Source organism: Polistes canadensis, unplaced genomic scaffold (assembly GCF_001313835.1).
Source record: "Polistes canadensis isolate GaletaPanama2010 unplaced genomic scaffold, ASM131383v1 scaffold_79, whole genome shotgun sequence".
NCBI classification, from domain to species: domain Eukaryota; kingdom Metazoa; phylum Arthropoda; class Insecta; order Hymenoptera; family Vespidae; genus Polistes; species Polistes canadensis.
This window is the reverse complement of record NW_014569626.1, coordinates 502,254-524,365: the sequence shown is the minus strand read 5'-3', so window position 1 is coordinate 524,365 and position 22,112 is coordinate 502,254. Positions and strand designations below refer to the sequence as shown.

The following is a 22,112-nucleotide window of genomic DNA, read 5'->3' as shown; positions in this document are numbered from 1 at the left end:
ATTAGATAAGATAAAATAAAAAAGGTATTAGCAGAAGAATCGTAAGTAAAGAGAAAGAGAGAAAGAAAGAGAGAAAGAAAGAAAGAAAAAATAGTTTTGTGCAAGTTTGTTGTAGAGTGAAGGAGAAGTAAAAGTATGGAAGAAGAAAGGATCATCATCATAAAAAATGATGAAGAAAGGATGAGGAAGAAGTGTTCGTTGTTGTTGAACGAGGGTGGAGCTAGGAATAAATGGTGGTGCACGCCGATTCGAGCGCCGACAGTGTTTCTATGTTTCCTCGCGCAAACATCAGTCGTCCTCGGGCACGGACAGCATCAACATCTTTTGCAAAGACGTGAGTTTCTTTCCAAAGTGATTATTTTTAATACTGATGATGATCATGATCATCATCATCATTTTCCTTTGCTTATTTTTTAATCTCATCCCCCTCATCTGTTCTCGTTAAAAACATTTTTGTCAACCATACTTTTGTCTATTTTATTGTTTCTGTGCTCGTAATTGATTGTAGAATCTTAATCGAGTAAATAGATCATTTTTGTTGTTGTTGTTCGTTTGTTTGTTCAATGATCGAATAATTACATTTTATTTTTCTTTAAGATAATTATTGTATTAGAAAAATTAGTTCATCTTTTCGTTAGAGATTTGTTTATCGTTTTCGGGTTTAGCAACGAAATTATATTATCGATTAACATTTGTTCCTAGTCGGGAAGGAATTATCGATCCGAAAGGTTGTTGTAAGACGAAACTTGCACCGGTAAACCCCCTTACCCGCCCCCCGTCCGTAGCAACCGGCTATTAATTTCACATTTTGCTTGCCGTCAGTTCGTTCTAGTTTAAACTATTTTTAAACAAAAATATCTTAGATTATTTAGTATGTTTCTATATATTTGATTATTTTTCTACGCGAAGTTACGTAAATTTAATCACGTTTATACTTTTTCGCAACCCAGTAATCCATTCTTCTTCTTCTTCTTCTTCTTTTTCTGCTATTATTTTTCACGAAGAATCGTGAAAAGACCGTGTTGCAAAGAAGAAGAAGAATAAGAAGGCCGGATTCACGCTGTTGATTCTCTACCGGTTAGGTGAACCTTTTGAACGTAAGAAGAATAAGAAGAGGCTCGTGTGTGTAATTAGTTAAGTAGGAGAACGCGATGTGAGATCTCTTAAATCCTAGAACATTTCTATTTAATTCTAATGATTTTGTAGAAAGGGAAAATGTAGATGCAACACTATTTTACAGCTTTCTATCTACAATACTCTACGATACAAACTATTATTAGTATTTTTCCATTGTAACTTAGATTTTTTCTGACACGCTGACGTAACACCAAACTCTGACGACACAACCAACAATCTTCTTAGTTTTTCCATTCCTTTTTACGTAAACATTATAATCGATTATTTTCATTCGTTTGAATGATTAATAGAACGATATGTGCGTTTATAAACTTAACACATTTTCCTTAAGAGTACTAAACCATTAAATCGCAATTAAGAACAGTTGCAGTTAATAGAATCGTGCGTAGTAACAATAGAAACATATACGTCCGTCACGAATGATTAACGGTGTAGAAACAATCATAATTATCATAAGCCATTTAATTATTTTCTAAAGGCCATTGAATAATTAGTTAAAATTTCATTTAAAAAATGACGTCTAATGAATTCCACATGATTTGGGAACAAAAACATTTGGGAACAAAACTTGACGTGTAGGAAAATATAATAAAGTGTTCGGCACCTTATGAAATCAGGGCTTCGCGGGAACGTGGGTGGGTGTGTGTCTGTGTCTCTCTGTGTGTGTCTGTTTGGACATCGAACAAAGCACATAATCGTGTTGCGCAAGCGATCGAAACAATAAGAGTATCACCCATTGAAGGATTGGCCTTCGGAGAACGGGCAAGAAGAGAGGACAAAAAAGTGAGATAGATAGACGAAGGTGGTTTTGTTCGTCGGGTTATTCGGATGTACGATCGTGAAAGAGGTGGAGCTGTTGAAGTAAGAGGAAGACGAAGGGAACAAGGAGGAAGAGGAGGAGGAGGAGGACAGGGTCGATGGAACAACGTTCGAAAAAGGACGAAGACGAGGAGGAGACAAGAAGAACATTTGTAACATCTCGAGGATGGTGATCGGTTTCACGAGAAGATTCCTCGTTCTCGTGGCCGTCACCGTCTGTGCCAGCATTTCCTTACCCTTAGAGGATTACCCCAAATGCAACGATCGCAGATCACCACCTCGTACGTAACATCATCATCATCATCATTATCATCATCTTCTGAGGACCCCCTATTTTGTTCTTCCTTATCCTTCCTATCTATTATCTTTTCATATTTATCTCAGCTTACACTTTACAGCAATCCTATTCTGTTTGTTAATTTTTCTAATCGCAGGATTAATCCAAGGACACCACACCTATATCCATCTATCCGAATTTATTATTTTTTCCAGAGACCCTAGCGACATGTCGTTACGATTTGGATTGCATGGAAAATGCTTTCTGTTGGAATCAAAAGGCTTGCTATTGCAAAGACGGCTACGTCGTTTACAGGAACAACAGCAACTATCATTGCTTGAAAGGTATCACAATGCATTATTTTTCCCTTTACCTTATCCCCGAGAGGTTCCCACGGGAATAAAGGTATTTACATATTTCATTGTGTTCGCGAGTTTAACTTCTGAGAAAGAAATAAAAAGAAAATAAAGTAAGGAAGGAAGAATTGGGAGGAAACTTCTTTTCCCATGATCCTATTTCTTTCGATTTCGACAAAAGTTGACTTTGAAATGATGGAAAATTTGTTAGGCTTAAGCAATAAATCGGTTTACTAAGATTTTGATTAATCGTTTTCTATTGGAGCGTTGCACGAATCGGTGTCGGCGACCTCTAAAGTGCAACGAGTCTTCTTATCCTCTCATTCTACCTAACAACCTTCCCTATTCCTTCCTACCAGTCCCTTTCTCACGGTTTCTTCTACCTCACTCGAAGCGTATCGTCGTTCGTCGTGCTCGCCGATCCAGCAAAACTTTTAACATAACGAAAGAATGATACGGGGTGGGAGGAGGGGAGTCTTGTATATACGTATGAACAACCCTAACTTATCGTGAGTAATCTCCTCATCGATCTCTTACTTTCCCTGCACGAATTTTCACAAATCTTATAATTATTATAATAATTCTCAAACACTCATCATTTTTCCTTTTATTGTTTGGATATTTTTAGTGGCCAACAACATCGAGGATACCTGCGTGGCCGATGTCCAATGTCACTTGACCTTTACCCTCCACTCCGAATGTCGTAATCACGTTTGTCAATGTTCTTCCACGGCTCATTTCGTAAACGGGAGGTGTTACGAATCCATTGGTTAGTTTCTAAGATGTCAATCTGATCAGAGTGATTAGAAATGTGATCATAATTATGAAAGTGGTTTCTAAGTCATATATATCTTGTTTCGAGATATTTAAAAAGGATTACATTTGAACATTAAAAATGAATTTTCTATATAATATTGAAATAACAAACACTATCTTCTAATTTTTTAATTATGTGCTTTGAAATAACTGATAAAATCATTTGTGTTTTTTGTTTGTTTGTTTAAATTTTCACTTAGACCACTTTCATAATATCATGGGCAAACAAATAATACGTGTATTAACTTTATCCATTTTTAGGATTGGCTAGAATATGTCAAACGAATCATAATTGTTACGTAAAGGATAGCTATTGCGTTAATGGTTATTGCGTTTGCGATAATCGTCAGCATCCCAATCCTGAGAGAACAAAATGTATCAAAAATGCTTGTAAGTATTTCCATTGGATAATAGGAATGTGAATTTTACATTTGTATTTAATATTTTCGATTCGGTTTTGATAGATTTAGGGGACAAATGCGAACAGGATTTCGAGTGCGTATCGGAGAACACGAGGTGCATGGAAATCTGCAAATGTAAAGTCGATTATGTACTTTCGGAGGATGGTACGCGATGTTTGAAAGCAGCCAACTCTGTTGGCGAAGGCTGCCGAGAAGATTCGCAGTGTCAGGAATTTTTACAGAACACCATTTGTCAGGATAATGTTTGTACATGCGTAGAGGAGTATCATCGTCGTGGTCCTGTCTGTGTCAGGGATGTTGGTCAGTTTAAAATGAATTTTCGATTTACAAAATGTTCCTCATTCTGAATTATCTTTTCTTGTTTAATTTTTTAGGACTGGGTCAACGTTGCGTGTCCCATAACGAATGCGTAACTCAAACCTACAAGCATTCCAATTCGACAGATTTGATGAAAGTTGATTGTTTAAATGGTACGATACTTTTTAATCTAATTCTTTCCAAATTCATTGAAATATTATTACTTACAATTAGAAACTACAATCATTTGTCTATTTTTTTTTTAAGATCGCTGTACGTGTGCAAAGGATTACATAATGTCGCAAGAATTGGACGATTGTATTCGATACAGCGAAAGTGGTATAACAAGAATTAATCCCCTCGTTTATATTTTGTCAATCGTGTTTATAACGAATAATATTTTCAGGTGCTACCAGTTTGCAAACTTATAGAATCTTCTTTCTAATAATTTTTGCAAATTTATCTATCTGGATAGTGGATAAGATCAAGGAATCGTAAACTACCGAACCAAATAGCAACAAACCTCTAAGATACACCATTTACCTTACCTAGATGATTATTTTAATATGATATACGTATTTATTGAAAATTATTCCATAACTCGATCGTGTAAATAAAGAAGAAACTTACGATAGGCGTAGATATAACCAAAGACAATTGACGACGAGTATAACGCGTTAAACGTAATCACTCGACGAAGTTCAAGTATTTATTTTTCAGAGTTTAAATAGAATTTTTGTATTATTTAATCCGTTTACCCCTGTTAAGGGTATCATACTTCAACGGGAGTATCATTCCGTAAAAATTCGTTCGTACATATAGTACAAGTCGTGTTGCATGATACGATCCCTGTATAATTTTGATGGGATCTCTTTGCATGAACGTAATTCATTTACTGGGTCTTTAATAACGAAAACTAAACAGTAAGTAGAATAAATAAAACGAAGAAAAATCGTTAGGCCTTTATACACCATCACATCACGCGTATAATTTTATTGGAATATTTCTAAATCATCTATTAATAATATTATTTCGGATATTTCAATAAGAGATAAATAAAAAAAGAAAGAGAAAAGAAAGAAAAAAAAAATAAAACGAATTGCTAAGTGATTTTCCAATCTTCCTTGATCATGTCACTAGCTTTTTCTGCAATCATGTAAGCGGAGGCAACTAAATGGCCGCTTACTATCAATGGTATTATACTGTTGTCGACAACTCTCAATGATTTAATACCATAAACATTCAATCGATGATCTACCACGCCTGATTTATCTCTCGGACTCATCTTACACGTTCCAACGTAATGCCATATTGTTCCAGCGGTGTGCCGAATTAAACACTCCCAGAAAGAATCCGTCAAATATTCCGTGTGGTTGCATCCGGGAAATTTCAAGGGTACCATGGTGATGTTGAAACGTTCAAAAGATTTCGATGAAGTTAATTCGATCATCTGTTATAAAATAAATGGTAATAGTTGGATTAGAAACGTATTGCATTTCTTACAAAATTAAAACAAAATATATAGACACATTGGAATAGAAAAATACCTTTTTGATTGCCTTAACTAAGGTCTTTGCGTCATCTTCGTGATCAAAATAATTAACATCTATGATAGGGTCATCAAAAGGATCGGTACTTTTTAAAGTAACTCTACCGCGACTTTTAGGATACATCAATGTTGGAAATATGGAGAAACTGTTCGATCCTACGTAATCGGCAAAAACATTGTTGTAAAATTCATCGGATAATGGAATAATATTTCGGAAAAATTCGGATCCTGCGCCAACAAAACCACCTAATGCAAGTAGCAACTCTGCGTCTCGTCTTTCGTGGATATTCGATTCTGTATTCATTGAAAGTATCACATCGTTATCATTAATCTATTCATTATCGTAAGACAAAAATTATTTGAATGAACAAAAAAATGACTGTGTCGAAGTTACCTTTTGTATTGTTATCATTTTCCGTTGATATAAAACCAAGACATTCTGTCAAACCAGGTACAGTCATTGGACCAGTTCCTTCGAAAATGTAATTTAAAATACTGCTTATTTGAATGATATCGATAACAGGTTTCTCTAACATAAAATTAAAAACTGTCGTGACTACGTGATCGTGTAAATTAAATCCTACGGGAAGATCCACGATCGTGTTGATATTGAAAGAATTTAAATGATCCTTCGGTCCTATACCGGACAGCATCAACAATCTCGGTGAATTTAGAGCACCTGAATTTTAATTGAACATTTTACAAGATTATTTTTTTTTCAATCAATAATTATTCTTCTCGCGAATAAAACACAACGTGACGATAATTCATTTGATTTACGTACCAGCACTGAGGATTACTTCTTTACTAGCTTTGACAAAATAACTTTTCCCGTTTTGATCAAAATTAACGCCAATCGCAGTCTTGGTTGATTCGTCGATAATTATCTTCATCACTATAGACGATTTGTATAAATACAGATTTTTGCGATTTTTTATCGGTTTCAAGAATGCCTTACCGGCATCCATTCTATGCCCATTATGCAGAGTACTTTGCGACGTGGAAAAACCAATGTTCTCTTTGGAATTGTAATCGATGAATTTGTAACCCAATTCCTTGGTAGCATTTATAAATATCTCTTTAATCGGTGATTCGTAGGAAGCATAACTAACATCCAAGTATCCATTGTATCCGTGAAATCTAATCAAATGTATTAGAAAATTCAAATGAAACGCTAAGTAATTGTACGAACGGAGAATAATTCGCAAAAGAAAATTGTACAAGAAAAAAAAAAAAACAAATTGATCGATGACTCGACAATTTTCTTCTTAAAGTTACGGAATGAATCTGATCATCGAGAATGATTAAAAAGGATACCTGCTGTCCGCATCGGGTATTTTGCAATTTTCTGATTTCTTAAAATATGGAAGAATCTCGTCGTAAGTCCATCCAGGATTTCCAAGAGCCGCCCAATCATTGAAATCATCTGGCGTTCCTCTTGCATAAATCATAAAATTAACGGTGGAGCTACCACCGATAGCATTGCCTACTGCTAAAGGACAACGTTTATTTTTGTAGGATAAACAATACCCGTTGCTTTCATTTATTTCTTTTGACGGACTATCCAGGTAATTATAAACGGAATTGGTCATTAATGTAGCAGCTGCTGTAGCTGGTATATCCGAAACAATGGTCTTCTCTTCTCCACTTTCCAACAGTAATACTTTCCATTCTGGATTTTCTGTTAATCTGTTAGCTACGACAGATCCTGCTGAACCAGCACCGATTATTATAAAATCGTATTCCAGTAAAATTTGTCTAGTTTCCTCGAAATGATCTATCTTTAATAGATTCCACAATACCGATGACAAACTATCCGATTTTTTCATCAATACTGGCACAAATATTGTCATCAACAAAATGACAATCGTATTGCCAAAGTATTTCTTCATTTTGAAACTGCGTTAAACGGATCAACTTTTACTTATTCGAGACTTGAATACTCTTCTAATCTTCTTTTATATCCTTTATCGTATTTTCAGATATATAAGCACTATTTACTTCTTAAGTACAATATTTTTCTGTAAAATATAAAAAAGTTATTGGTAATATGTGCATATCTACGTAATGAAAAAATGTCTAGAATATACTTACGTTTTTGTTATGAAACGATAACGATGCTAACTAGAATAAAAAACCTGACTCATCTTACTATGCATTTTTTCGGTTATTTTTGGCAACGATAAGAGAAAATAAAATTCACTTAATCTAGTATAGGAGACGGTAAGCGTCGTCGTCTTATCTTTTAGATCTGTCGAAGAAAACTCTGATTTGTTAGCATAAGGCTATAGGTATTTGTTAGATTTTAAGTAACCGGATACAACGGACGAAATAAAGGACGGTGTAAGAGAGAGGTTCTTCGTTGTGTAATAGAGATTATAATAAAACTGTTTTTCCCATTAAAAATCCTACACTATTGTTAATTAGGATCGATAGTATATGTTGTTACGATCTTAATCGTAATCTGTTTGAAATCAAATTTTGAGATTTTTAAACGATATTCGATCGAAGTACGATTCAACTTTGATGCAACTTTGTCGAGTCATTTCATCGTATCACTTTTGATTTTGCTGTTTCAGCGAAAAATTACAAATGGGTATACGTTTACGTATTAGTTTGTCATGAAAATTCTTTCAAACTAAACTATTATAGAAGTAAAGAACCATTTTAAATACTTTCCTTTATCTACGTTTCTACATAAATTACCATTTAACCACACAAAATTGTAATGACGAAACTGTAAATGATGAAATGGTATTGGCAGTAAGAAAGAATAAATGTTTCAAAAAAATGAGTTATCGTAGTAAAGAGAATAAATTTGGACATAATAACATGTGTAACGGTAAAAAAAATCCATCACGATTTTGTTAGCATGATAAAACTATCTTTCGGGCCATGTCGAAAAATGAATATGACCTTCCTTATTGTTTTAACGATTCTGCACAAGGAATTATCTTATCCGCATTCCAATTATTGATTCTGCTTACTTCATATGTTTTCATTAATTATACGTTTAAAACACGCGTTTATAAATCTTCAAATTATATATATATTTTTGTGTGCATTCTGATTATCATTTAACTGTACCTGAATAATAATTTAATACCTTATTCCCTTTTTCGTTTTGAATGAGTTACTTTATTTTTCATTAATTGTTCATTTTATCAGTCTCCTTGGTTGAATTTTGCAATGACCATTTGCAACGATAAGTATCGCAGCAGCAAAGATAAAGAAAAAGAAGAAATCATGTTAAAAGAATTCCAAGTACAAGCGAAATAACTCGACTAAGTTTAGTTGTCTTGTTAGCCATGAAAAGTTTTGGCCGAGTCTTTCTAGATATTCATCAGTAAAAATAATAATATTTCTTTCTTTCTTATTTTCTTTCTTTACTAACACAGAATAATGACTAATTACAATCCATTGATCTTTTGATCTCCCGCATGACTCGACTCTAAAAGCCCATGGAAGTTTGAACGATGTTCCTCGTACGCGTAGATCGATTAGCGTGACTCGCATAAAATTTCTTGACCGTTCTTGGTATGATTAACAGACAAAGAGAGAAAGAGAGAGAGAGAGAGAGATGAGGGGAGGGTTAGGAGGAAGATTAAAAAAAATATCTTCTCGTCTATCGCTAAATAGGATCGATCGAGTATGTGTGTGTGTGTTTATCACGATCACGATCTTATTCTACTTAAAATAGAATCTTGAATTCTGAAGTGATGATAAATCTAGGACGATGATACCGATCGACATACAATTCTGTTGCTGCTGATGCAATAACTAATTCATTATTTTATGCGAAATCATCTTTAGTACACCTCCATTGATCAATTAAACTAAACATTTAGAAAATTTGCAAATTTTTCTTCGACTCAATTTTCATCATCACCACCAACAAAATTCACCTATAATTCTTGTTTTATAATTAAACAAAAAAAAAAAAATAGGTTTTAATTTATTTTGATATCTTGGTGATATCGAAAAGCTGATGATTACAACTGCTTATTGAATTTTAAGGAAATTGATTTTATCGAGAAAGAAAGTATCAGCGATGAGAAGAAAAAATGTTATGGTTGAAGTAGGGGTATCGAGAGAAGAGGAAAAGGAGCTTTTGCAGGAAGGGGAATTATATTCTCTCTCTTTTTTCTCCTAGAATGATTGAATTGATATATACGAGGAGCACGTAGTCATACAAGTCATTGCGAATCTTGTGTTTGTCGATGTAACGTTCCCCGTTACATATATATAGAAAGATATTGCACATATAAATATATATCTATATATATCAGTTTTATTTATCTTTTTAATCTTTTTAAGGTATAGTTGTTAAGATATCGCTGAACTTGCTCACTTTCAATTTTATCGTCAACTCGTTAAATACTTTTAACGTGTGTGTTTTTGTTTTTTTTAAATAATTAGTGACAAACATTTAAACGAAAGTAATATAATCAACGAAATATATAAAAGATAGGAAAGTTAAGTGTAAAAGAATAATAAAATGCGAAAAATAATAAACGGGTATAGGCTACCATTGGCAAATTGGATTATTAGAAATCATTTGAATAACGTAATCGGAAGTTTTGGTTTACCTCAATGAAATTCGACGAAATTGTGAATCATTGGATCGTTCTAATATTCAATAAAAATCTAGGATAACTTGAAAGGTAAGAAATAAATAAATGATTAGAAAAAGTATTATACTCTCGCGAGGTCGTTACTGAGATTACACCGCTTATAGCTTTTTTCTTTTTATAGTTCATTTACTCACAGCTTGCTTCTCGAGAGTCTCGAGTAATTTAGTCGTCGTTAGTTGCATGAACGACTTGTCGAGAGAGTTTCGCACAGGTAAACCTTTAATCGAGTTTTTCTTTACAGGAGAAATCCAAAGTCGCCGAGTTCCTTAAGAAGATTGCAAGACTTTCCAAACCTTAAATTTCGAGTTACAATACGTGAGTTAAACAGAACATACGTAATACGAAAAACAATAAAAAAAAAACAAAAAAAAAAACAAATATTAAGATCGTTAACCACTTGCAGTGCAAAGAACCTCTCGGTTGCGCGTGCTAGAACAATTGAGCGGGAATCCTTGTCTTCTCCGTTAATTTATAGAAATAACATCACATTCGCTATCACTTTCCATTTTCTAGTCTCTAAGGTCAATATTGATAACTTTACACGATGTAGAGCCAGCAGAATCTGTGCCACGAGTAAAGAATTTTTTTGAATAGCGGACGTCTTTCCACCGCAAGTGATTAAATAATTTCATTGTGAAGACAAATTCATGAAAAAATCTTAACACTATTAGAAATAGAATTTGATATCCTTACCTTACGAAAAAAAAGTGTTGCAATTGATAATTATATAATGTCAAGGTGTGTTTCAAATTTAAGATGAAATCAAACAATGATCAATATATCCTTATATCATTTCTGAAGGTCGTATAAAACTATCCTGTCATTTTTCGAACCGAAGCTTCATCTTGAATGAACTCTCTCAAATTTGAACAAATATTTTTATACAAAAATGATTCAATCGTAGAAAAGAGGGCAAGAGAGAAATGAAAGAAAAAAATACAAGAATAATTTAACTTCAAAGATCGACGAAGTGTTGTTGCTCCTGCAATCGAATAAACGATATTGAAAACAGACCCCGTATCGTTGTGAAATCGATTTAAATACCTTTAAAAGTATTATCTTTATATCGAGACTTTTTAATTATTTTCAAAACCATTAATTTTTATTAATAGATTTCCCATTAATTAAAAACCAAATGAGATACACTTTTAATTTATTACGTTTGTACCTAATATGCGTTTGAAAAGTGATACACGTGCGCTAATTGTAATCTAAACGATGAAAAATATCACTGTCAATTTTATTTCCATTATCTCAACTGTTCAATTTAATGGAAATTTTATGAAAATGTCGATAAGAATAAATTTTGCATTTTTGTTGAATATTTACAAATATTACTATTGAAAATACAAATTAGTTTTCAGATAGAGATACAATTATACGATTTTTAACAATTATTTCACATAGTAAAATAGATTTTATTTTAGAAATATATTTATATATTTCTGTCATTTTTTATTTAAAATTAACCACGATAAATCTGATCGATACTTTCTTTATCGGTTGGTATAGATGATTTCAATTGCTTCAAAATTTATTCACAAATATATAATCACGTATAATTATAAATTCCTTAACGATTTGTAAATGCAATTAATTTCCTGATTAAATTTTTTTTTCTTGCATAAAAAACCTATCGAATGATATTATCATTAATCATTACAAATCCTTACCGTTTGTTTTATATTTATTCTGATTTATCCCAAACACGAGTGTTATCATTCTTCTCGTTTTATCTGAATGCTGGAGGGGTAGGAGGGGGGGGGAGGGGAGCAAGCAAGTTTCATCCTCCGATAAATCTCAAAACATTTTTCTAATCTCGATGGAACTTCACCAAGACTTGACCCACTAAATTTGACGAAGCTTCTTCTTCTTTTTTTCTTTCTTTTTCTATCATTAAAACAAATATAATGAAAAAGGCCAGTGATATTTTATTCGTTGAAATTTTAAATCTTTCGCGTATTAAATAATACGAGATAATGAAAAACAATAACGTCAGACACCAAAGTATCCAATATTCCCATTCCCCATTGTTCTAATCGTCTCGATATTTTTCCATTGAAATATCGAGACAATGATTCCAAGTTTACATTGTCAATCGATTTTTTTCCAATAAAAGGAAAATTTCATCGCGAGTCAGAGGAATATTTTCCGATTCGTTAAATATATATTTTATTTCAATTATTTCTGAAATATAAGGAGGGATGGAATTAATTTCTTTTAAAATGATCGGAAACGTTATCAAGAAAATATTTCACGCACGTTAAGTATGATAGAATCTCTCGAAAGCCTTGGAAGATATTTTATTAGTTATCATCATCGTTCTTCGTATAATCGCTAATACACACACACACACGCGCATTATTCTAAGAAATATTTTAATAAATAAATAAAATGAATCGTGCGTGCGTGCACGCGCGGATATTTGTATATCTAGGCCGAATAAAAATAAAGAAAAATCGTTTAAAATATATTAAATTAAAAAAATATTCTTCCGTTCGCTTTTTATATTCTGTCTAAGTAATAATATAGTCCGTTTATGAAACGAACGAGAATGTTCATCAGTCTCTTGTAGGAAAAATTAATTGTTTCAATCGTTCCAATAATCGTCCTGAGAGTTCTTCAATCTTTAGGGTCAAACAATTGGCAAGAAATAAGAAAGAAAATAGATTGCCATGCAAATTTCAATTATATCGTAGGATTGAAGGGGGGGGGAGGGAGGGGAAGATGACTTGTATGCATGTAATGCATCCTAATCGAGTTTCAGATGCTTCTACTTGTAATACAATACGTTCATTGCATCCGTCTATTATTAAAAGTCTCGATTACGGAACTCCCCCGTTCGTTTTTTCATTGATTTCCTTTTAAAGGTTTTTGAACTTTCTAACGATCTATAGAAATTAATGACAAATACATAATATATACGTTAATGCACCCTGTTATTGATGCCCCCTATAGAAACTCATAACAAACTCGTAGATCTTTGCGTTTTTGAGGTTAAGTTCGAGCCTCTGGTATTGATCCGAAAAAGTAGCTGTTTTTTTCTTTTCTTTTCTTTTTTTTCTTTTTTTCTTTTTTTTATGTTTCAAATCAATTACGTGCAATAAAATTTGGAATTCAAATGTGTATCATCATCGTACGAGATTTTCCAGCCAGCACTGTCGCAAATACGTGCGATAAGTGTGAAAAAATTGATCAACAAATCGGAATACTTTTTAAAAGGACAGCACTACCACCTCGTGGCACTTGTTCGTTCGTTCATTTGCCGGTGCATAATTTTTTCATCCAATGTATGTATCATCGTACGTGGCTCGCGATTTCTTAATTTCACCAACAAGCTTCCCGTTACGAGGTTAACCAAGCAACTTTCTCATGCGGTTTGTACATCGATGTTTTTTGCTAAGTATTTTTCTCTTTGGTCCATGTGTGTGTAGTAGTACGATTATAAAACTACATTGACATACATTTTATCGATCGTTGATTATTCCAAAATGCAGAATAAACGATTATTATTATTATTATTATTACTGTGCCAAGGATATATCAATACAAATTGACCATTCGTTTTGTTTTGTATTTTTTTGTTCTACAGAAGTCGGAAAAATGCTTTCCCTGGGTTACGTCTACTTTTTAACCTCGTTAGGTGAGTTATTATTCAATGAAATTAAACTCGTAAGATGTTTCTCTTTGTTTTCTAAAACAAATAATTCAACGAAACGTTTTAGTTAGCGTATGGGCCGATTTCAACGTTTCCACTCATGATCTTAAAGTAGGACTTTATCAAAGGAAATCTGTGAACATATACTTGACGTATGTACCTGTTTTATTATTAATTTTCTTATCTAGCGCATAAAAAAATCACATTATTATCTCATCACTTTTCTATTATCAATTTAAACGAGACAGAGATAACGTTAAGTACGTTTCCATGTATTTTTAACAATATGTTTAACACACTCGATTACAACGCATATAAAAAAGTTAATCCTTTATATATATTGGAGATATCTAATTGATTAAAAATTTATTTGACAGAGAATCTATATCGCAAAATGTAACAGTAAGGATAGATATACAACACAAGGATTTGATAACTGTCGAGCCACCTGAATTTTCTGCTACCACTGACAAATTAGAATACGAGATATTCGTTAAAGGTATTTCTGCTGGGCATTCAACTCTAAGTTTAAATGTCACACCTTCGAATGTTACAGTGTATGTATAAAACATATAATTATCAAATTTATTAAGATATTAAATATAATATTGGCGAGAACCCCCTAAATGTGACAATAACATCATTTCCAATTTGATATTTCTTCTTCTTTTATTTATTCTCAGCTTTAATCTTGCATCACGTATCTCATTGACTGTAATAAACATTGGAATCGTTTATATAACATCCTCCTGCAGTTATATATATATATATATTCATTCAAATATCTCATATTATAATTTTACATACCATAAGATTATTATTTATGTTATTTGTTCCGACTCTGGCACAATCCTCGCATTGTTTGTTTAGTCTGACTAAGTTTTCAAAAGATTCCAATCGTTACACATGCCATTCGAGTATTCAACCGTAATTGTACAGATAGCCTCTTGACCTGACTTTGTCATCAAATCTGAAACATGAGATTCAGTCAGTCTATGTCCAGATTTGGAGCTGTGTACTTCCTTCTCATTCCTGTTAAAATGTTTCTCTAGTGTGTTTTACGTTTCAGTGTATACAAAAGTGTCATTACATTTTAATCTTAATCAATTGTTAAAATTACCCTAAATTATTTTATAAACAATGACCGCTTATAAAATAATCATTATACCTGAAGATCAATTAAATACACTTCATTTGAAGTAAGAACATTTCTTTTACCTTTAATTTTATTCTTTTAGAATGAATTTGATTCTTTTTTTTGAAACTATTCTAAAGAATTTGTCTTTTGTTTGTTTGCAGTTTTACGGATGCATTCGTTAGAGTGACAGTGGAAAAATCTGATACGATTTATCATTGTAGCGTTGTAGTAGGATGGATTTATTTTCTAGCATGGAGCGTAAGCTTTTATCCACAGATCTACAGCAATTACAAACGCCGAAGTGTTGTAGGACTTAATTTTGATTATTTATCGTTAAATCTCGTTGGATTTATTATGTATGCGTTATTTAATTGTGGTCTCTTCTGGATAACAGAAATAGAGGTGGGTGGTTGGTTAACGATTATATAAAATGAAGTTATTCCACGTAATTAATATTAATCCGAATTCTTCTTTTCTTTTTTTTTTTTTTTTTTTTTAGTTAGAATATTTTAATAGATATCCAAAGGGATTGAATCCTGTACAAGTCAACGATATATTTTTTTCCCTACATGCAGTATTCGCCACTGTGATAACTATCGTTCAATGTTTTATTTATGAGGTAATACGATAAAGCAAACCCATAATGAGATGATTTGTTTTAATTAATTACAATTGAATTTGATTTGTTTTGTTTTTAGACTGGTTCTCAAAGAGTTTCTACTACGGTGCGTATAGTTCACGCGCTATTCGCGATATTTATATTTATTTCTATGTTACTTGCCGTAAAAGCTGTGATAATGTGGCTGGATTTTTTGTATTACTGCAGTTACGTTAAATTATGTATAACTCTTATTAAATATGTGCCACAAGCATTTTACAATTACCGAAGAAAGTCCACTGTTGGTTGGAGTATTGGTAATATATTTTTAGATTTCACCGGTGGTATATTGTCGATGTTACAGATGATACTGAATGCGTATAATTATGGTAAATGCATATCTCAATCATATTTCGTTAAATTAGATTTATATATTAAATTTTAATAATTAATTTCGTATTATTTCTAGACGATTGGGAAAGCATTTTTGGTGATCCAACGAAATTTGGACTTGGATTCTTCTCTGTAGCATTTGATATCTTTTTCATTATACAACATTACGTTTTGTACAGGTATGATTTAACTTCTGAAATATTGTAACGATTGGTTCCTTTTCTTTTTTTTTTTTGCGTAATATTTAATATCAAGTAATTTTCGACTAACAAAATGTAATCAAGTGCATGTTGCATGTATTGGTTAAAGACATTTATCACCATTCCCTGCTTATATAATGATATCTTCTTCGAATGGCTATTTGCAAATCTTTATTATTCTACCGAATGCATGATTTTATTATCTAAATAAAAATAATTGGTGAAAAAAAGTTGGAGCGCTTCATCATCATCATCATTATTATTATTATTATGTATTAAATTATATAACAATACTTTATAAATTACTTTTTTTTCTTCTTTTTAACGCGCGTGAATATATGAAAAAAAAAAGATTGAAAGTTTGTATCGTGTTACCGGATAACAATTAACAATTTGATTTTAACTCGGGCTTGTTAATGCATATTTCCTTTTGCATCGTTTAATATTATTTGAAAATGAATAGAAATATATATATATGCGCTTTGTAAAGTAAATGCTGTTTAAAAAAAAAAAACCAAATGCTTCTATTGGCAAATTTAGAAATTGTTTCCCCATATACGCAAGATAGGGAAGAATTTTGATTTTACAGATTTATCAGTGAAAAAGAAATCGACCTGAATGGCAAAGTATAAGCGAGCATCTATCTATCAACGGCATATCTTTAATCTCATCAAATAAACATCCTATTATTTCTGTTCGATAAAAAACAATAGATACAATTATTATTATTATTATTATAATTCACATTCAGTGTTGAAATAACTAAATGTATATTAACGATTCTAACACAATGGAAATGTGCCTGAAACAAAAATAAGAAAGTACGGATCATTTTTTCTTTTTTTTTTTTTTTTAAGTAGAACGAGTAGAACTCATCTTATTTATTGTTGCGTTAGTATTATACGAATGTAAAGTATTTTTGTTTTCCATTATTATTATTATTATTATTATTATTATTATGAATAATTATGATATTTAATACAGTATTATATATTCTTGAATATATGTTAAAGAAACATTTAATAGAAGTTTCTTTTTGTTGGGAAATTATATTTTGGAATATTAAACCCCGTTCGTTATGGTTATGTTTTGGCGCGAGTATCGTCCCATTAAAATTGGCACGTGGCATCCCTATATGGGGGTCAGGTAATTCCTATGCGAGATTCACACACATTGTAATATAATATTATATACTTGATCAAGCTTGAAGATTACACGAAGAAGACTATTTAATTAACTTAAGTTAGATTAAAGTTTGAAATTAATTGACGATTGTTAATTATACGCGGTTTAACTAACTATCTATAATGAATTATTTTTGTTTTGTTATAATTTGACAAAGTTCTATTTTGTATATAATTATAGCAAAATAAGTTAAATAAATAATGTATTTGCGTATGTTACTATTCAGTAATTCTCCCATTCATTCAAACTGTTATTAAATAATGATAATAATGTCTTTATAACTTTTATAAATGTATATCATGTTTTATTTAACAACATTTGTTAAATCACAAAGGAAATGTGTGTTTAATATTATGTTTTCTTTTTGCGTGATATATATATGCATGCGGCATGTTTTTTTTTTATATTAAGCATGTTAGTTTTTTAAGTTTGTCATTTTTTTTATATATACTGTAAGTAATTAGAAATTATTTAATAATAATATCATAGCAATTGTGTGTGTGTGTGTGTGTGTTGCACGTAATCTCGCGAGCGAGTTAAGATACGATATTTCTTCGATAATTAATTTTAAATAAAAATAAACACGTCTTTTATATATATATATGGTAGATTGTTAGAAAATAAAATATCGAAAAGGGGGAAGGCTTTGTAAAATAGATAAAAATAGCTTAAATTACTTTTTCCACAGAAACCGTAAAGACTACGTGGACATTCCTGGTGACTGTCATGGTGATATAGAAGAAGGCACTTCTTCTTCTTCTTCTACCGGCACGCATACCTAATTCCATATACATTTTTATACTCTATTTTATATATATATATACATATATATATGTTTTTCTTTATTTTTAATAAATATTTATTTATGTATTAAGAAGAGAGAAGCGCGATTAGATAACGAGATTAGTAATCTAAATGAAATTATTTCGTTACTGCATTTTTTAATCGATACAAACGAAAAACGTTAAGAAAAATAATGAAGATATGTATGTGTGATAGAATTCATTTCCTAAAAAGTGCAATATTGTTGTCATTGTTACTATTATTATTATTAGGAAGAAAAACAAGATTTTATTCTCATAGGAAAACATGTTTTACGTAGCATGGAATAAACGAGTGTATAGCGTTTGAAAAATAATTGTTTAACATGAAAAGAGAGGGACGTAAAAAGTGAGATAGAACCCCATAATAAAATCAGATTATGGTAGGTTTTAATTTATTGCTTTTTTTTTTTTTAGTATGGAGTGTGTTTGTTTTATGAATGATGATAGATCGAATCGATAACTATTGCGAGATGCGTTTGTTTATAGAAGAATGAATGTGTATGAGAATAAAGAATATTAAAAATGTTTTGTTGTTACACGAAATATAATAGTTCGTTGAGTTGATTGACGAAGATATGAATCATCGAAGAAAGAAATTATCTAACTGTATTTAAACAAAAAATATATTAAACCTGACAGTGTTTAATCCTTTGCACCGAAAAAGGTTGCTCTCGATCACCACTTGATTTGATGCAGCAACTCTAGAATGATCTGTTATTTCTGTTTAACACACACAAATGTAGATAATTATATAAAAAATTGTTTGTGAAATCATATATAAAAGATGGTTGTAAGATATTCAACAAATATGCGAAAAATCGTCTAATAAAAAATGCCTCGAAGTAGAAAGAATTAATAATTATATTGAAGTAACAATGCGGACAGATAAAAAACAACTGATATTCTCATTAAAAAAAGGAAAATGAAATAAACAAGAATTTGTTTGTAATGAATATTGTTTAAAAGCTCGGAGAAATATCTTCTGTGATCCGTCCTCCTCGAAATTCACCGTTGATCTGAGTCATTGTCCTCTGTTAAAGTTCTTTTGGTGAAAGTTGTTTGCAGGACTTTCCGAACGTTGCGCATGTGTATAAGCGGAATAATCAATAAATCAATAAAATTTTAGATTTTAACATTCTAATCTTAGCATTATTTTCATTTTAATGTTATTATTTTAGTGTTCCTGCGCGCAGTGATGACTTCGAGGCTAAAATTTTTTTGTAATATAAGTAAAGTGTATTAGTACATTGAAATAATTGTTAATTAATCAAAAGAATGTATATTGTTACCTAATAACACGGAGTATATGTTCGGTACACCGTCCTCCTCGAAATTCTCCTTCAGACTGGCACGTTGCCATCTATAAAAATACTTTTATTAAATATTGTTTATATGAGTTTTTGAACGTGCGCATGCACGTAACGGGTGTAATATTCCTAATAAATACAATTTTTTCTTTCAAAAATCGCGCACAAATGTAACGCACGTCATTTTTTTCAACTATCGATATCCCAATTCGCTATCGTACGCTTGCTTAATCAACGCGGATTGGTCGAACTGAGAGTCACGTGATTTCTGCAGCGATACACAGATCGCGCTGCTATCGATTACCGAATTTTCGTCGAATTAAAAAACAGGTAAATTTTCAAACATGTTTATAAACTAACTTCCTCTTTGATATAAGAATTATAATTGAGTTTGACAGAAAATTTTCGTCCTATTTTAATATAATTCTTATCCTAATTTAGTTTTAATTTTTGGTTATCAATGAACATAACCTCAATCCCAAAAAAATGTTAGAAATGATATCAATATACTTACCTTTTTATGCTTTTTTTCCATGATATTATTATGTTGGATTGTAATCATTGTAATGACATTCTAAAATATTTTCTCATATTCCAGAATGAATGCATCCTTATTTTTACGCGTGTCATCGCAATTAAGACCGAATTTTGCCAGAAACTTAAATTGTTGGACAGCAGCTATAACAAAAAAACACCAGAATGTTTATGTGAATACGTATCCTACTATTCTCGTTCTTCCTGATGGCAGTAGCATGAACATTGAATATAATATACCAAGAAAAATAATCGTTCTTCCTTTAAATATTGCCGAACTTTCAGAGGAAGAACAAAAACTTAAAATTGAAACACGTAAACCTAAGACTAAGGTTGTTCTAATGGATGAGATACAAGATGATTTTGATGAATTTAAATATGTTAATATGAAGAAGCGATAATTTAAACTATTTTTGTAGTTGTACATTTTATACATTGATCAAAATAACTAAGAGATAATTGACGTAAAGAGTATAACAAATGTAAGAGTATAATTATTTCATGATGTTTATCTCATTTCCTTTTCCATATTTGTATTACATCAAATGTCATATAATTGCAGTGCTGTACTTTTGTTTTCGTGTGCATATAAATAAATGCAATAAAGTATTTACTGAATGACCTCGTAGATATACATATATATACCAGTTCAAGTCCACATGAAATGAGCATTGGAAAGTAAAAAATACCGATTCGAATTAATGCTAAAACTAATGCTATATAATATTACGTAAAACGTGACTGACTATAAGTTTAAAAAGAAAAAAAAAACCCCATTGTACTAGTTATATAATAATTAAAAGTTTCCTAATCTATTATGCATTATCTTGTTGACCTCCGATCATATTATTTTTTCTATTGCATAATAAAAATTTGTATATCAGTCATTGCAAACGAATGAATAGTAATAATAATAATAATAAAAAAAAAGAAATAAAAAGTATATGAAGATCGATGAACGCGAACGATCTCGGTCCGGTCGAGCAAGTCAAGGATCAGAGTTGTTTTGATTGATATTTCGCAAATTAAATTGACCCTCGGGTGGGGATATTTTTCGTTGGCAAAAGAGTCACGCGTATTTTTGTTTTCTCTTTATTATTTTTTTTTTTTCTTTTCTTTTTAAGAGATAGCCAAACAAAGATTGAAAACTTTCTCCATTTAACGCGTACGCGTCTTGTCTTTCTCTTCTGTCTTTTTCTCCCACCCCCATGTCCTACGGTGTTTCTCTGAGAGAGCCGTGTTAACCAGAAATAATTGTCCTATCTACCGAACGAGGAATTAACTTTCGAGCCAGTGGTATGATAATAGTTCAGAGTCGGAACCCCCCCGTCTTAATGTGGACAAGCGAAAGTAAGTTGTCTAATGCAGGTGTTATTAATCGAGGATACAACAACCGGACTTGCACTTTCGAAAACGGAAGGAAAACTTGTCTATGCGTATAACTATGCACCGTAGAATAAAACTAAATGGGCGTGATCAAATAATTAATTTTATTCCCGAACGATTGTATTAACTCCCCCTTATCGTTTCTATTTGGTTATATATAAAATACATAGGTACAATTTCAAATTGGGAAAAATAATTGTGGAAACTTTGATGACCATACACTGTCACGTCATCTAGACAGAAATTACGTAATCACGTAGAATTTTGCTCGGTCGATCTGACAAATTGGATGCCGCAATCAGAACCTTTGAATATTTTCTTAAATATCCGAAGGTATATATAGTCAAGTTTGTCCTTTAGGTGATGTAATATTTAATGCATTTAACATTTCAAAGTTCTCTATTATCTGATCATTTGCTTATGCAATATTAACTTTGGTACAATCGAGAGAATTGCAAATATTATTGAGATATTCATTGATTTTGATTGATTATATTTGGGAAAGTATTTGGTTGTGTAATATTAGAGATTAGAAAAGAATGTGTTATTTAAGTCGAGATTATTTCTAAAATTAGGTCGAGA

The 22,112-nt window shown here is 31.5% G+C and overlaps 4 protein-coding genes and 1 long non-coding RNA gene across 16 annotated transcripts; 3 read left to right on the top strand and 2 right to left on the bottom strand.

The window, feature by feature from the left end:
• Positions 1 to 134: 134 nt before the first annotated feature.
• Positions 135 to 4,861, top strand: LOC106786676 (prion-like-(Q/N-rich) domain-bearing protein 25). 5 transcript variants are annotated; one of them, XM_014748328.1, is made up of 9 exons: positions 276 to 334; positions 1,717 to 2,237; positions 2,449 to 2,577; positions 3,218 to 3,358; positions 3,667 to 3,795; positions 3,870 to 4,127; positions 4,202 to 4,297; positions 4,392 to 4,463; positions 4,531 to 4,861. In XM_014748328.1, the coding sequence occupies exons 2-9, from the start codon at positions 2,123 to 2,125 to the stop codon at positions 4,620 to 4,622; spliced, it is 1,032 nt and encodes a 343-aa protein (XP_014603814.1). In that variant the 5' UTR covers positions 276 to 334; positions 1,717 to 2,122; the 3' UTR covers positions 4,623 to 4,861. The 5 variants fall into 5 exon arrangements, with proteins under 5 accessions (XP_014603813.1, XP_014603814.1, XP_014603817.1 ...); XM_014748331.1 differs by having other exon boundaries at positions 300 to 334; positions 1,880 to 2,237; XM_014748330.1 differs by having other exon boundaries at positions 300 to 334; positions 1,755 to 2,237.
• On the bottom strand, positions 4,769 to 10,528 carry LOC106786674 (glucose dehydrogenase [FAD, quinone]-like). Of its 3 annotated transcripts, none has more exons than XM_014748319.1 (7): positions 10,442 to 10,528; positions 7,768 to 7,924; positions 6,991 to 7,694; positions 6,458 to 6,813; positions 6,068 to 6,352; positions 5,672 to 5,967; positions 4,769 to 5,574 (listed from the first exon to the last, which is right to left on the bottom strand). In XM_014748319.1, the coding sequence occupies exons 3-7, from the start codon at positions 7,563 to 7,565 to the stop codon at positions 5,227 to 5,229; spliced, it is 1,860 nt and encodes a 619-aa protein (XP_014603805.1). In that variant the 5' UTR covers positions 7,566 to 7,694; positions 7,768 to 7,924; positions 10,442 to 10,528; the 3' UTR covers positions 4,769 to 5,226. The 3 variants fall into 3 exon arrangements, with proteins under 3 accessions (XP_014603805.1, XP_014603806.1, XP_014603807.1); XM_014748320.1 differs by having other exon boundaries at positions 7,768 to 7,797; positions 10,442 to 10,525; XM_014748321.1 differs by lacking the exon at positions 7,768 to 7,924 and having other exon boundaries at positions 10,442 to 10,517.
• Positions 10,138 to 19,148, top strand: LOC106786675 (cystinosin homolog). Of its 4 annotated transcripts, XM_014748324.1 has the most exons (10): positions 10,138 to 10,337; positions 10,549 to 10,622; positions 13,900 to 13,950; positions 14,033 to 14,117; positions 14,343 to 14,522; positions 15,265 to 15,505; positions 15,603 to 15,722; positions 15,802 to 16,090; positions 16,171 to 16,273; positions 18,168 to 19,148. In XM_014748324.1, the coding sequence occupies exons 3-10, from the start codon at positions 13,911 to 13,913 to the stop codon at positions 18,259 to 18,261; spliced, it is 1,152 nt and encodes a 383-aa protein (XP_014603810.1). In that variant the 5' UTR covers positions 10,138 to 10,337; positions 10,549 to 10,622; positions 13,900 to 13,910; the 3' UTR covers positions 18,262 to 19,148. The 4 variants fall into 4 exon arrangements, with proteins under 4 accessions (XP_014603810.1, XP_014603811.1, XP_014603812.1 ...); XM_014748325.1 differs by lacking the exon at positions 10,138 to 10,337 and having other exon boundaries at positions 10,530 to 10,622; XM_014748326.1 differs by lacking the exons at positions 10,138 to 10,337; positions 10,549 to 10,622; positions 18,168 to 19,148 and adding exons at positions 13,018 to 13,684; positions 16,884 to 17,183.
• Positions 14,217 to 19,934, bottom strand: LOC106786679. 3 transcript variants are annotated; one of them, XR_001381680.1, is made up of 6 exons: positions 19,751 to 19,934; positions 19,593 to 19,663; positions 18,936 to 19,510; positions 18,157 to 18,257; positions 14,773 to 14,935; positions 14,217 to 14,677 (listed from the first exon to the last, which is right to left on the bottom strand). It is a non-coding gene; the product is annotated as an uncharacterized LOC106786679 (long non-coding RNA). The 3 variants fall into 3 exon arrangements; XR_001381678.1 differs by having other exon boundaries at positions 19,593 to 19,934; XR_001381679.1 differs by lacking the exon at positions 18,157 to 18,257 and having other exon boundaries at positions 19,593 to 19,934.
• A 274-nt stretch (positions 19,935 to 20,208) lies between these two features.
• Positions 20,209 to 20,765, top strand: LOC106786678 (39S ribosomal protein L55, mitochondrial). The gene has a single exon (XM_014748332.1). It carries the CDS (start codon positions 20,210 to 20,212, stop codon positions 20,543 to 20,545), a length of 336 nt encoding a protein of 111 aa, XP_014603818.1. The 5' UTR covers position 20,209; the 3' UTR covers positions 20,546 to 20,765.
• Positions 20,766 to 22,112: the final 1,347 nt, after the last annotated feature.